The sequence below is a fragment of the Schistocerca cancellata genome, chromosome 5 (genome assembly GCF_023864275.1).
Source record: "Schistocerca cancellata isolate TAMUIC-IGC-003103 chromosome 5, iqSchCanc2.1, whole genome shotgun sequence".
Classification (NCBI taxonomy): Eukaryota; Metazoa; Arthropoda; class Insecta; order Orthoptera; family Acrididae; genus Schistocerca; species Schistocerca cancellata.
The window spans coordinates 684,874,110-684,890,605 of NC_064630.1; the positions used below are offsets into that span (position 1 = coordinate 684,874,110).

The following is a 16,496-nucleotide window of genomic DNA, read 5'->3' on the forward strand; positions in this document are numbered from 1 at the left end:
CACTTATGTAAGTATATTCAAAAAGTGATATAATTGTATCATAAATGTAACATAAACGTATCAGACAGCATAAAATGGACCTGTCCCAATTAAATACTGTGTCAAATCTGTCTTACACGACACTTCTCACGTTTGAAATCAGCTAACTTCAGAAATATGTATAAATCTGTGAGAAATTAGAGAGTGTGGCAGCTCTTCCTGTTTTGTGTTCTAATATTCTACTGGATTGCTTGTGGGATATTGACTAGTGTGTTGCAAAAGTGCAAAGGAGAAACAAAGACCCCGTTGTCGTGTGAGCAGTTTTTAAGGAGCGCAAATTACAATTTATGTCTCATGAGTTATGAAGCCATTGCAGATGGGGTACAAACTCCACGACTTCTTTGTCGCAGCAAGCAATCTGGAATCTTCTGAAGTGACTTAGGGAAATCACGGGAAACTTGAACATTCGTGCCAGAGGATTTGACACACAATTCTCCTCATTAGAAGTTATCTCAATTATTGCCTCATCTACTTGATTGCCACGGGCTCTCATTATAAGCAAATACTACGCTGGGGCGACAAAAGTCATTGGATAACTCTTAACATCGTGATATCCTGTTGGACCTCATTTTGCCAGGCGGAATGCAGCAGCTTGACGTGGTGTGGACTCAACAGGTCGATAGAAGTCTCCTGGAGACACTGAGCCATTTTGCCGCTATAGCCGTCCATAGTTGCGAAAGTGTTGCCGTTGAAGGATTTTGTTTTCCAATTGACCTCTCGATTATGTCCCATCAGTTTTCTATGGGATCAGGTCGAGCGATCTGGGTGAGCAAATCATTCCCTCTAATTGTATAGAACGTTCTTCAAACCAATCGCGAACAGTTGTGACCAGGTGACATGGCGCATTGTCATCCATAAAAAATCCGTAGTTGTTTGCAAACATGAAGACAATGAATGACTGAAAACGATTCCCATGGAGGTGAAGATAAACAGTTACAGTCAATGATCAGTTAAGTTGGACCAGAAGACCCAGTCCATTCAATGCAAATGCAGGCCGCGCGGGATTAGCCGAGCGGTCTAGGGCGCTGCAGTCACGGACTGTGCGGCTGGTCCAGGCGGAGGTTCGAGTCTTCCCTCGGGCATGGGGGTGTGTGTGTTTGTCCTTAGGATAATTTAGGTTAAGTAGTATGTAAGCCTAGGGACTGATGACCTTACCAGTTAAGTCCCATGAGATTTCACACACATTTGAACATTTTTCGCAAATGCAGCCGACATCATTCTGGTGAAGCCAAAAGCTTGCACAGGGCCTTGTTGAGAGCTTGACGTCATGGCTCCGTGGGGTCTGCGCAACACTCGAACCCTACCACCAGCTCTTACCAAATGAAATAGGGACTCACCTGACCATGCCATAGTTTTCCAGTTATCTGGGGTCTAACCGATATGGTGATAAGCGCAGAAGAGGTGCTGCTAGTGATGTTATGCTGTTAGCAAAAGCATTCGCGTAGTTCGACTACTGCCAAAGCCCATTTTTGCGAAATTCCGCCACACTGTCTTAACGGATACATTCGTCGTGCGTCCCACATTGATTTCTGCTACTATTTCACGCATTGTTGCTTATCTGTTAGCACTGACAACCCCACTCGAACACCACTACCCTCGGTCGTCAAGTGAAGGCCGTCGGCCAATGCATTGTCCGTAGTTAGAAGTAATCCCCGAAATTTGGTATTCTTGGCACATTCTTGACACTGCGGATCTCGGAATATTGAATTCCCTAACGGTTTCCAAAATGGAAAGCACCATGCGTCCAGCTCCAACTACCGTTCCGCGTTCAAATTCCGTTAATTCTCGGTTTGCACTCATCATCGTGTCCAACACGTTTTCACATGAATCCCTGAGTACAAAAGACAGCTCCGCCAATGCACTGTCCTTTTATGCTTTGTATACGCGATATGTGTGCATATCGCAACTTCGTAACTTCTTTCGCTTCAATGTATTATAATCTGCTCTTCTCACACTCTACTTTTTGATACTATTGTCTTCAGTCTGACGACGAATTTAATGCACTTCTCCACCTAAGTCCATTCTTCATTTCAGCGTAACTACTCGTACCGACATCCATTTGAACCTTCTTACTGTATTAAGCCTTGGTTTCCTTTCGTTTCCAGTGTGACGGTTTCGTTATAACTCAAGATGTGCCCCATCTGTCGATCCCTTCTTTTACTCGAATGATGCTCCAATTTTTCTCCGTAATTCGGTTTACAACGTACTTATTAGCTACTCGAGTACCTCGTATAATTTTCAATGGTCTTCTGTAACACCACGTATCAAAGCCTCCTGTTTGCGTCTTGTCTAAACTGTTTTCCGTCAGTGTTTCACTTCCGTACATGGATATACTCTATAAATTACCTCCAGAAAAACTTTCTAACATATACTTTAGATTCCATTGGAGTATATCTCAGTTTTTCAGATATGAATTCCCTAGTATTACTAGTTTGCATATTATATCCTCTACCACGGCCAAAATCTGTTATTTTGCTGCCCAACTAACAAACCCCATATACTTCCGAAATTTCTCATTTCCTAAACCAGTTCTATTAGCTTTATCCGGTTTATGTTCATCTTCAAACCTCTTTTCAAGATCCATTCCGTTCGACTGTTCTTCCAGTTACTGTGCCGTCTCTGATAGAACTGGAGAGTCATCATAAAAACGTAAAGGTTTTTATTCTGTCTCCTTGAACTGTAATTCACCTTTAGAATTTCTCCTTAAGTTCCAGAATGAGATTTTTACTCTGCAGCGGAGCGTGCGTTGATATGGAACTTCCGGACAGATTAAAACTGTGTGCCAGACTGAGACTCGAACTCAGGAACTTTTCCTTTCTCGGGCTAGTGCTCTACCATCTGAGCTACCCAAGCACGACTCACGACCCGTCCTCAGAGCTTCAATTCTGCCATTACCTCGTCTCCTACCTTCAAAATTCCACTGTTCTGCAAGGTTCGTGTAAGAGCTTCTGTGACGTTTGGAAGATAGGAGACGAGGTACTGGCAGAATTGAAGCTGTGAGGTCGGGTCGTGAGTCGTGCTTGGGTAGCTCAGATGGTAGAGCACTAGCCCGGGAAAGGACCCGTCCTCAGAGCTTCAATTCTGCCATTACCTCGTCTCCTACCTTCAAAATTCTACAGTTCTGCATTTCTGCAAGGTTCGTATAAGTGCTTCTGTGACGTTTGCAAGATAGGAGACGAGGTACTGGCAGAATTGTAGCTGTGAGGTCGGGTCGTGAGTCGTGCTTGGGTAGCTTAGATGGTAGAGCAGTTGCCCGCGAAAGGCAAAGGTCCCGATTTCGAGTCTGCGTCCGGCACACAGTTTTAATTTGACAGGAAGTTTCATTTCTCCTTGCGTTTCTAAATCTCTTTCTCACTTGACAGTCTACAACTACTGCTTCCCTTTCATACTCTTGCTGCAGAAACTGTAGGTAACTTTACACTCCCTATATCTTACCTCTGACACATCCACTATTTTAAAGTGCCTCTTCCAGTCAATGCTGTCAAAAGATTACTCTAATTATACAAATGCTGCGAATGTCCGCTTTCCTTTCTTCAGTTTATCTTCAAAGGTTGTTTGGTACGGTCTCGAGTCTTCCTACATGCCTCCGTAAACTAAAATGATCCTCCTCGAGGTTGGTTCCTACCAGTGTTTCGATTTTTCTGTGCACAAATCGTGCCAGTATTCCGCAACCAAGTTTCATTAATCTTTCGGTTAGGTAATACTCACACGTCTCAGCATCTGCTCTCTATGGAATATTTAACGTTAGAACATTGATAAGCTTTGATAGTAACACGCTTGTATTCTATCGAATGACATACATAGTATCAAGAAAGACCTTAAGTGAGGTAATAAAAGTAAGCAAATTATGTGTGTGTTATTCGTGTGTCCTTTTTTGAGCATTCAGTTATAAGTGTGGAAGCGTATACTTCGATAACAGTCACAGTCGTTACTCGATTGTAACCATTATGTTTACCACCCATATGATCGAGTGATGTAAAATAGAGTCGAAGTTGCCGAAATTGTATTATTGATGAAACTGAATGTCTGCCAAGATATATAAATTTGAATTAGTTCGAAACCATATGAGGAAAAGGATCGCGCTAATTGCAAAAAAATTTAATGAATAATAATTCTGTTTTTTTTTTCACCCATTTTTATGAAATGAGTCAGTGAATATCTTAAATGACCTCGAGGTCTATGAAACGTTGAAATTACAACATTGTTGTCCTTATGTCAACAAGCCTCTTTAACACATGGGATCTCACATAATAAGTTAAGTTAGTAACAACAGAAATGTAAACTGCGGTACAATCGACGTAAGTGTCAAACTATCCAGAGGATCTTTACTGTCATGATTAGAGAACCGTATCAGATACTGTGGCTGAAGTCTAAGGCATTGTGTACCAGATTCAGTTACACCAAAACCTACAACTAACCACAGGCAGCAGTAAACTTCTGATCCGATGTCTGATTCGAAAAACGTCCCACACGGAGACGTTAAAAACATTTTCGCACATGTTATTTAAAACAGTTTAGTTTGATCACCTGTCCCAATAGCCGCCCATGTTACTACGCCGCTTTCGGAATTTGTAGTGGCACGCCAGCCACGGGTCGAACCCACTCCATAGATTATTGAAGAGGGTCCATGTTCCGGCCACCATGGATGTATTTCCTTGCAGTGTCCCACGCTCCATTAGGCGAATGCCGGGCTGCCTCACTTACACGATTAGGAAGCTTGTAGAAAAAGTTCGAACACTTCCACAAGGGATTACACTAGACGGGACTGCTGGGCACACAAATTCTGTCCCAACGGAAGGAAGGGGGCTGCGACAATTTTTTTTTTTTTAATTTGTGGTAAGGTCTCATGGGACCAAACTGATAAGGTCATCCGTCCCTAAGGCTACACACTACTTAATCTAACTCAAAGTATGCAAAAAGAGACATAATGTCTGATAGTATAGCAGCAATAAGTGATTTTACAATGTTACTTATAATCCGTCTTGATTGCAAAATTTTTATTCATATGACCGGTTTCGGTTCATCCAGAACCATCTTCAGATCTGAAGATGGTTGTGGATGAACCGAAACCGGCCATATGAATAAAAATTTTGCAATCAAGACGGATTATAAGTAACATTGTAACTCAAACTTATTTACACTATGGACAGCACACACACCTATGCCTGAGGAAGGACTGGAACGTCCGATGGGTCCAACCGCACGGACCGTGACAAAGCACCCTAGACCAAGCGGCTACCCGTGCGGCAAATTGCCACACGAAGGGCATCGTTCCACCCAATACGATTACCATTGCTGAATACGAAGAATTATGCGGAATCTATGAAGAAACACGATAACGACCAGGGGAAAAAAGGAGCTTTCATTTTGCTTAAGGTCATGATTTTTTTCAACTATATTCATTATCAAGTTGCATTTCAATTTTCCATATTTGTTTCGAATTCTCTTAGTCTGCCATTGAAGGCTTCGTATTTTATCCGAATAAGATGTGGCCAGTTAACTGAGAACCTTTCTTCCTAACCTGATGTAACAACATACCCACACCACTTACATTACATACTTAAAGTGTTACAAGCGGTATCTTGACAGATTCATGTCGCAACCCATAAGGAATAGCCCATTTGAAGTCGGACCTCGACTGTACGTCAGTACGTGGTACCTCTAACAACGCTACCACAACAAAGGTCAAAATTTAATAATGATTGTGGTGTTGGTCACACTGCTAAATACCGCATTTTAGGGCAACAACAAAGTTATTATGTGGCAGGTGTCATTAGAGCACAGTTAAGAAAGTCATTTCATGTAATAATGAATAAACGAGGCACTCATCTTTTCTTGTTTCCCACGCTGGTCTTGTAAAATCATGGCTGAATCGTCGAAAATGTAGGTGGTAATGATTCCAAGCTCGGATGCAAAGAGGCCTAGGTTTTATTCGGCTATATTCAAAAGTTTTATAGATGCGCTTCACAAACCATTGTTGAAGATTACACTTTTGCAGGACAATGGTGATGTAAAAAAATTATCAGCACTCCCTCCGGATTTAAGTTACACTTCCTTTTTATTGATTTTGTTGCAATATCACGTAACACACAAAGCATCACTTCACAATACGAAACATACTTGAAAACATCTTCCTCACTGTTAAAGTTCACGTTTTATAAGCTGACTACAATATGCGTCTTTCCAACATGACGTCCAAGACTTGACCTTTTCAAGGTCCGACTCTAACTCTAACTAACTAACAAACGCTTACGCGCCCAAAAATCAGAAATACAAGTACGACAAAGATCGTAGTGACAAAAGAAAGAATTTACATAAGAATAATATCATTGCAATATGAACATATCGATGTATCAAAGTACCTCTACATTAATGAAATCAAATCTGAATGTTGTCTCAGAAATATGTTAACTATTTACAGAAACACTGTAGATATTACTGGTATCGAGAGGTTCAGGTTGGGTGCCGTAACGGTTACGTAATTCAAGTACCATTACATACCCCAGGGTCAGTATATCGACCAGCCGCTTGTGATGACAGGTATGACACGGAGTACCGTTGACTGCCGTTGACAGGCCAGCCTGACGTGCCGACCAACTGCTCGGTGCTGAACCAGACGTCGCAGTCGGTGGTGGTGCGCTGCTCGCCCGGCTTTGACGGCGGCCAGCCGCAGAGCTTCCTGCTGGAGGTGCTGGAGGCGGCCAGCGGCCACCAGCTGTTCAACATGACGCAGCTGCGGCCGCACTTCGTCGTCGACGGCCTGGCCGCCGGGCAACTGCTGCAGCTGCGCATCTCCGCCGTCAACGCCAAGGGCCGCAGCGACTCCGTCACCCTGGACGCGGCCACGCTGATGCCGCCAGAGATGAGAGCCAGTAAGTAATATGACGTAGCGGCATCATGCTGCAGTAAGACCAGTTGTGTCAGCTCGGTGTTGTTTCTATGTGCTGTGACCGTGTAACAAGAGATAAATAGCGCTGCTTCACTGATGAACCAAAGCAATATGACCACCTGCTTAATAGCTTGTTTGTCCGTCTTTGGAGCGAAATTCATCACTGATTCTGCGTATCAGTGATCCAACACTTTGTTGGTAGCTTTTTAGAGGAATTTGTCATTAGACGTCTATGCACAGGTCTCGTAATTCGCGTAAATAACTGGTCGCTAGTTTGCGTACACGGTGATGTCGCCCGAAAACGACCCAGATGTTTTCAGTAGGATTTACATCAGACCAATTTGGCCTCCAAGGCATCAACGTAAGTGGACGATATTGGCCGTCTAACCACGGCAGCACGATTCTGACTTCGAGAAGCGGACAATTATGCTGTTGAGAGATGACATCGCTGTGGGGAACAACTTGTTGTTGAGTTGGAGCCGGCTTTAAAGCGCAAGGATCATCATAAAGATGGAAATACTGATACTAAGTCACCAGACGCTGCCAGCCTAGAGTGAAAGTGCGATTCCTTCAGACCTTCCTGCCAAATAGACTGTTTAAGAAGCTTCAACATCGCAGCGCGTCAGCAATCGTTGGTTAATATACTAAAAAACTAAAAACCCGCCTCGATTGCGAAAAAAGCACCTAGTGTTACGTGTTAACCCAGGTTTCGGCGTAGATAACTATACCTTCTTCAGAACAACAATAAAACCCACAAGTGCCTAAGTAGACACATGTCAATAATTAAAAGAACACCATAGTTATACATTTATAAACGAAAAAGAAAACACAAACATTACATATGTACAAAGTCAAAACCACTACGCAATGGTGTACGCTCCACCTCACACCGGCCTATGTTCAGTGGGCCATGACCCGCCACGACGTTTATAAATGTATAACTATGGTGTTCTTTTAATCATTGACAAAGGTCTTCTTAGGCAATTGTGGGTTTTACTGTTGTTCTGATGAAGGTGTAGTTATCTACGCCGAAACCTGGGTTAACACTTAACACTAGGTGCTTTTTTCGCAAGCGAGGCGGGTTCTTAATTTTTTAATAAATAGACGGTTTTCGTCGGGTTATGTGTGCTAAAACAGAACCAAGAGAGAACAGCTAAGCATACAATTTAGCGGCACTTCGAGGATGCAACATCGCTCGTGCAATATAACTACTCTGCCATCAGGCCCGACAAGAATACAGAAAATATTTCGACGAGAAGTCACTTAGCTTTATAGCTTGCGCTTCGTAGTAATAAATTGGTTAATTTCACGACAGTAGTTGTATCACTGCTGTTAAGTCTCTCTCGCTCTCTCTCCACAGTAGTTGTATCACTGCTGTTAAGTCTCTCTCACTCTCTCTCCCTCTCTATCTATCTATCTATATATCTATCTCTTGTTCGCTTGTTGTCTCATTATCTTCCTTCATATGAATTTCTTGTTATGCTATAGTATCACAAATATGGAGGAAGTTCTTCAGCTAAGGTTTCGCTTTTATTGGGGATTAGCGGCAGTTGGAGAATACTTGCAATAAGAAAACCTTAGATAATGAATCTTGTGTTATCTACCTGACCCTATCCATGACAATATCGCGTAATGTGTTCAAATTCTCTGTTTCTTCAATCAGTGAGTCGACAACCATATGAACTAACAAGGCACCGATGTCTCAGGTTACCCAGAGGGTTTCGAAATTCGTGGTTTTTATATCGTTTGTTGTCAACAGTTACCTGTAAAAGTAGCTCTAATACGTAACTTTATAGTTCATACTCTAAATCCAGAGCATATTCCTCCCTGGGTTGCTTCAAACGTTCTCAGTTAGTGGGGAGATCCGGCGTTTTTCCTGGGTAAGGTAGGGTTTGCAATCACGAAGACCAGCAGTAAAAAGAGATACCGCATGCAGGTGAGCATTATCTTGCTAAAATGTAAAGATCTGCAAGACTTGCTATGAAGGGCAACAGAACAGGTGAGAGACTATCTTCAGTGTACTGCTGTGCTATAAGAGTGCTGCGGTTGACAGCCAAAGGGTTGCTGTTATGAAAAGAAAGGGCACCCCAGACAATCACTATTGTTTGTTGTGACGTGTGGGAGGCGGTAGTCAGGTTGGTATCCCACCACTCTCCATACACATCTTCACTGGCCATCGGGGATCAGTTAAAAGCGGAACCCATTTCCACAGACAATCCTACACCAGTGACGGGATTCCAGGCGTAAGACTTGTCTGGAGACGTCCCGGAGCGCGGTGGGGGTACTAACCTGACTACAGCCCACCATACGATTTAAAGCACCAACTGGACAGAATTTCGTATGATATCCCTCAGAAGGACATCCAAAAACTTAATTAATTAATGCCAAGCCAAATAATTGCTTGAAAAAGAATCAGAGAGGGAGAGAGGGAGCAACTTGTTGACCAGCTCAGTTTGTTAACCTCTCTCACGAGAATAATTCATCCACACTTGTTTACCTATACATGTACAATACATCTACCGATTTCCGTCCCATTCCTATTATTCCTTCGTGTTGCCTTTTTTCATATTGTAACTGACTTACGGGAATACAGAGTACTAAATTTAGTGCCCAGAGCACTAAAAGGTCTTGCAGCAACGACTAAAATTCTGGCAGTAACAACGAGGGTAGCCAAGATGTCGTATTGGGCTTTAATGATAGGTACGGGTCTCCCATTGCTTGCAGGTTCAGCTGTATCAGAATTCATCAGAGTTAGTGACGGAAAAGTGTGGTGTACCGTCTGTCGACCACGTATGACCAAATGTTTTCAATCGATCTAGAGATCGTGCTGTATCGAAGTAGTACAGCAAGGACAACAATACATCTTGCATCATTTTATTGAAAGATAAACATCTGTTCATTCTCGTTAGGACCGACACAGACCGGTATTACCAAGACCATGACGAACGGCAAAACTGGGACTCGTTCGAAAAGACGACATGGCACCGTTTCTGAGTTCAGCGCTGTCACTGTATTCGAACAATGACTAGAGTAAACCAACCACTGACGGAATTCCCAGCGGCGACGTCAAGAGTAAAATTAACCCTGCAGCCACGGAAGAATATAGGTCCATTTAATATAACTGCTTGGACGGCCCGTGCTACTGGAGAGACTATAGCACGTGTCCGGGACAACAATTTTGACGAAAAACAAATTTCATAATTTTCAAAAACTAAGATCGGCGTATACCCTTTATTTTTAGTTCTGATTAACGTGGATAAGTTTTTTTTTCATCTACAATAACATTCACTATTACTTTATAGCATTGAAAATATTGATTCTCCTATACCTCAATTTATAAGAACTGTAGCCTTCCTGCCTTAATCTCTAACTGCTGACGTCATCAGCCGCTAGTTGTACATTGCGAACCAGGGGCTCAAGGATGCCACAAATGGATAAAAAATTAAGAAATACTACAGATACCCTCTAGTGAACATTCGCCAAAGATGTGAAGTACACGTTTCTTGGACGACGATTGTCCTGTAGCGCGTTTTCCTGGGGACGAGATCTGTGATTCCCTGTCAAAATGATGAACTACATGGCTCGACACTTGTTCAGTATCACAATGACTTGTTAAACACATATCCCCATCATTACGTCTTCATATACAATGTCCAAGCAGTCGAGCGCGTACGACTCCACAAATTCCACAGACTTATCTCGCAGAAACGCTAATATTTCATCTGCCCCTTCTTTCTCATTCTGCGAAATTGCCTAGGATCCTTTGTGAAGGAAATCTCAACTTCAACAACTGTTGTAGATATAATGCAGTGTTCACTTTGTTTATCGTGGCCGTTTCTCCGCTTTGTCAGCTCTTTCGTGAGATATTCGTCGAACAGGCATTTCAACTACGCTCCATAGCTTCATGCCGTGCTCACCATTGGATATCTCCAGTCCCTCCACCTGTTGCCATTAGCAGCCAATACTGTGGTCGCATGGTTGGCAATATGTGGGGCGTCAAATGCTAATAACATCCATTGGTCTTTTGCGACCTCGCTCTCATAGGGTCCCTTTTGAGTGTGTTGCAACTATCATTAGAAATGCAGCGTAAGTTGGAAGCAATTATTGAGATGTTATCAGCAGTGTCCATTTTGGAACATGTCTGTGTTCATCCTAGTCACCAGTGTCAATCTACGAGGTGCTACACTTCCGGGATCAGCAGTGTTTTCAGATGGGCCAACGGTTACTGGACCTGTAACTAGAAGTTGTTGGATCTGGTATCGATGTTGCTGTATGTTAACTTTTCTCAGTTCTTCTAGTACGTAATGCTAGTCGTTTGGTTGCGCAGTGTGACCGCTTAATGTCATTCAATACGATCACGACGACACCCCTCGCTCGACGTTAGCACTCATGGTGTCAGTCGCCTTCTTACATGACAGTGGAGGTTTGAAAATTCGTAACGCCAGCTCAATGGTCGTCAATTGATTTAAAAGTTATTCCCGGCTGACTCTTGATTCAATTACTGCCACGGTGGTGAGGAGAAAGAACACATCCTGGTGATTCCAGCATTATGCGTATTTAGATGTTCGACTAATCTGAATGGTTTGCAATGTTCCAGCGATTCTATTCGAACTCTATGCTGATGTACCGACAAGGACCATTTTCGCAGATAAACATGCAAGTACGTAATGGATGTTCAGTTTCTCAATATCGTTCGTCGCACTTACACATTATACATCCGCTGTAAGAACAATTTTATGCATTTACATTTTTGGTGTCCCACAGTATTGGGGGGTTGGGTTATTTGGGGGAGGAGACCAGACAGCGCGATCATCGGCCTCATCGGATTAGAGAAGGAAGTCGGCCGTGCCCTTTGAAAGGAACCATCCCGGCATTTGCCTGGAGCGATTTAGGGAAATCACGGAAAACCTAAATCAGGATGGCCGGATGCGGGATTGAACCGTCGTCCTCTCACAATATTGGTTGGCTAAATATTATGACGATACGTTGTATACAACTTCCACAGATATTGTTTATCATGTAGTGAAGACTACTTAATGAAGCCAAAATCGTGGATAAAATAGAAATGTAGTTCGTTTATTAACACTTTTCTTTTCGCTAACTAAATATGAAATATGAATCGGTATTGGAGGTGATGATCCTATGCTTCTTTTCAGTATTAGAATGGTCGATATCGTGTTCTGAATAACGCGTGTCATATAATGTCCAAATATCGACACGACTCAGGCTCTCAAGTAGGCACTTAAATGTCTATTCTTCGCTCTCGAAATGTTCGATGTGATTGTCTTTCACCCGCAGGGTTCAATTTAACGGTGTATGCACTGTTTTCAGTATTTTAGGTCCCCGTTAATTAATATCTGGTAGTTAATAAGCGAACTATTTTTATGCTGGTATCAGTTACCCCCGCAATCGTCCGAGGATAAGATTCTCTTAATGTACCGCACACTTTTACAATTTTATAAAATGCAGAATTACGTAAACTATAGCTTTCCGTTGCGTACAACTTTCGTGGGTTCCACAACCATAATAGTTTCCCAAGAGTATTTTTCCCAGCTAACACAAAGTTCGAATTATGTTGTCGGAATCATTTTCACTTCACTCGACAATAAACGTCTCTGATCACTTCGTCAGACGTAATGCATTTTAAACGTGCTTGAAGAGTCTTTAAATAATCTCCTTCACGAATCTCGCAGTCGCGTACCACTTTTTCATCGACTAGCCCGATCGCGATAACTGAAGGTAGAGAGCTCAATAATGTGTTACATGTTCTTTTATATGTATTAAAAAACAAACGCGCCCCTATATCTTTCTGTCCCGCTTGGTCTTTGCTACTTTACTTTTTATTACTTTTCATTATCTTGCTTCTTAGTAATTCTGTGCAGTTATTAAAGTTTCGCATTACTTTCCCCTTTTTAATTCTTCCAAAATAAAGCCTATTTATCCCCGATTTCAATTAATATGATGCTAATTGACGCACCTGCCCGCGAAGTACCGTTGTAACAGTCACCGAAATGCTTATACCTTCGCTTGACGTACTACAGTGACAGCAGCTGTTTCGAATGAGTTGTTCCATACTTATGTCTTTGTGACAACCCTTCCAGCCCCAGTGGAAATTAGCTGACCAGAGAGTGACCGAGACGCGGTCTGCCTCAGGTGGCGTGCCGCTGTCGCTGGACCTGCCCACGGCGGTGGGGGCGCTCCTGGGCCTGGTGTCGGCCCTGCTACTGCTCGCCGTCGCCGCCGTGGCGTGGCTGCTGCACCGCAGGCGGCGGCGCCGGCGTCGCGACGGCTCGCCACCCGCCGCCGAGCTGGCGCTCAAGAAGAAGGCCGCCGCCGCCGCTGCAGCCGCCGCCGCCGCCGCGGAGCTGTCCGACAAGGACGACCGCAACCCCGACGTCGTGCCCTCCTACTGCGACGACTGTGAGTACACTCCACCTCCATGAAGTTAAATTGACGGGTGAATCTCATGTAAAGACGTTTACATGTTTCTTCCAAAAAACTGACCGAATTTATTTTTATTTCATCTATCTACACTACTGGCCATTAAAATTGCTACACCTCGAAGATGACGTACTACAGATGCGAAATTTAACCGACTGGAAGAAGATGCTGTGATATGCAAATGATTAGCTTTTCAGAGCATTCACACAAGTTTGGCTCCGGTGGCGACACCTACAACGTGCTGACATGAGGAAAGTTTCCAACCAATTTCTCAGACACAAACAGTAGTTGACCGGCGTTGCCTGGGGAAACGTTGTTGTGATGCCTCGTGTAAGGAGGAGAAATGCATACCATCACGTTTCCGACTTTGATAAAGGTCGGATTGTAGCCTATCGAGATCGCCGTTTATCGTATCGCGACATTGCTACTCGCGTTGGTCGAGATCCAATGACTGTTAGCAGAATATGGAATCGGTAGGTTAAGGAGGGTAATACAGAACGCCGTGCTGGATCCCAACGGCCTCCTATCACTAGCAGTCGAGATGACAGGCGTCTTATCTGCATGGCTGTAACGGATCGTGCTGCCACGTCTCGATCCCTGAGTCAACAGATGGGGACGTTTGCAAGACAACAACCATCTGCACGAACAGTTCGACGACGTTTGCAGCAACATGGACTATCAGGTCGGAGACCATGGCTGCGGTAACCTTGGCGCTGCGTCACAGACAGGAGCGGCAGCGATAGTGTACTCAACGACGAACCTAGGTGCACGAATAGGAATACGTCAATTTTTTCGGATGAATCCAGGTTCTGTTTATAGCATCATGATGGTCGCATCCGTGTTTGGCGACATCACGGTGAACGCACATTGGAAGCGTGTAATTGTCATCGCCATACCCGGCGTGATGGTATGGGGTACCATTGGTTACACGTCCCGGTCACCTCTTGTTCGCATTGACGGGACTTTGAACAGTGGACGTTACATTTCAAATGTGTTGCGACCCGTCGCTCTCTACATTTCAGCAGGATAATGCACGACCGCGTGTTGCAGGTCCTTTACGGGACTTTCTGTATACAGAAAATGTTCGACTGCTGCTCTGGCCAGCACATTTTCCAGATCTCTCACCAATTGAAAACGTCTGGTCAATAGTGGCCCAGCAACTTGTTCGTCACAATACGCCAGTCACTACTCTTGATGAACTGTAGTATCGTGTTGAAGCTACATGAGCTTCTGTACCTGTACACGCCATTTAAGCTCTGTTTGACTGAATGCCCAGGCGTATCAAGGCCGTTATTACGGCCAGAGTTGGTTGTTCTTGGTACTGATTTCTTAGGATCTATGCACCCAAAAATGCGTGAAAATGTAATCACATGTCACTTCTAGTGTAATATATTGGTCCAATGAATACCCGTTTTTCATCTGTATTTCTTCTTGGTGTAGCAATTTTAATGTCCAGTAGTGTATCTTACGCTAGAAGTATATAAATTTAAACACCTACATCCCCGTCGTTCCTATCCTGGACGTCCTGAATGTCTTGTCAAATGGTTGGACCATCAATGTAGCACGCTTATACGACATTCTCACCAAATTAGGGCCCCCCTTTCGACGAAAGAGTCCAAGACTCTTGAGTAAAGGTGTTGCGGTATTAGACGAAACCCCCAAAACCACACACTGCAATGCACATACATGATCAGATTCGTCGCTTCGAATGGCAGGGATTGGATCACCCGGTCTACAGCAACCGAACTTGATATGTCGAACTTGTGCTTGTACCCTGCATCCAAAGCTTCACTCTCAGGACATAACTTCCGAATCAATGCTGCTGGAGTAGGCTGTACGACACTTACTTGAGGCACAAGGTACCGCGTTCTACCAGAGTGATTTCTTCAAACTTATGCCATGCTACTACAAATGTATCAATGCCTGCAATGTATGTCGAAAAATAGTGCAAGGTGTGTAGTTCCTGGTGCCATGGTGTACTTGTTTTTGGCAATGTAGTTTCGTGAGAAGAACAATGATGACACTTACTTTCGGAACGTCCCTCGCATATGTATGTTTGGGTTAATCTAAGGAACTGCTGTAGGGATTATAACAAGAATTTCACAGGTAGATATATTGATTCATGAGGTAGATTTGTATACGTAATTTGTAACTATATCGTACAAGCTGGCCGAACTATGATGAATTAAAGTTCCCTGCCGCTGTGGAACCGTTGCCATTGCCTGATGAACAGGAGGTAGGTGTACTGCCACCTGCCTGCTAGCATGAGAAACCATTACTAGTCTCCCCCCCCCCCCACCCAAATTGCCATGAAATGCTATCTAGCAGTGAACAGTTGACATATTTGAGGACGCCTGTGAAAATTACCATTACCGGGAGTCCGGCACAAGCACCAGCCGTCCTCCGAAACGACGTGTGGTGCAGGAGTATCAGGTATCAAGCTAAAAAGAAGAGATTTTTTTGCTACTGACAAGGGAAGCTCCCCAACACAACCTCCTCAGATTGTGGTAAGACGGCCCAGTGGACAGCCCGTGTAAAAGCTGATCACAGACCAGGCATGAAAACAGGAAAGAGATGTAATGAACTGTGAAGAAAGAAGAAAAATAGAAACATTGAATGGTCCACGCTGAAGATTTGCAGCATCGAGCGAAGTCGAATGTCTACAGCGTTGTGGTTGTGTGGTCAGGCTGTTGCACTGCTGACGGTGAGATCCGTGTTCAAATCTCGCTCGTGCTTCATAAATTTTTTCCCACAAAATTATGAACAGTCCTGACGGTCATTGACGTGTCTGTTCGTTGTATTCTGATTTGTGTCTGTGTCGTGGTGTAACGTTCGTTTGCAGCATCTAGATGTGAGGAAGGGACCTCCAGAAGCACGTAGCCCCTATTCGTTCTAGACTCTAGAGTCCCAATTTGGAAGTTTTTTTCTCTTGCATTCCTTTGTTGCAACATGGTTTACACCAGTTTATTTGTTCTTTTCATTTCTGTAAGACGTCTTTGCAGCATCTCACATGCTCTCACTATTTATACCATTTACTTGCCACAGTACTATATTGTTACTATATGACACAGGTTGAAAATACCGCTTCAGTTCTAAATTATTTTATTTTCACTCGACCGGTTTCGGA

At 43.6% G+C, this 16,496-nt stretch overlaps 1 protein-coding gene across 1 annotated transcript in view; it reads left to right on the plus strand.

Annotated features, from left to right (window-relative positions):
* The window catches only part of LOC126188767 (synaptogenesis protein syg-2-like), a 478,582-nt gene extending 465,211 nt beyond the window's left edge, over positions 1-13,371 (plus strand). The window contains exons 11-13 of the mRNA XM_049930377.1: positions 6,615-6,911; positions 13,082-13,139; positions 13,194-13,371. Coding sequence (XP_049786334.1) covers positions 6,615-6,911; positions 13,082-13,139; positions 13,194-13,371 — 533 coding nt within the window. The remainder of the gene's footprint in view (positions 1-6,614; positions 6,912-13,081; positions 13,140-13,193) is intronic.
* The last annotated feature ends 3,125 nt before the right edge of the window (positions 13,372-16,496 follow it).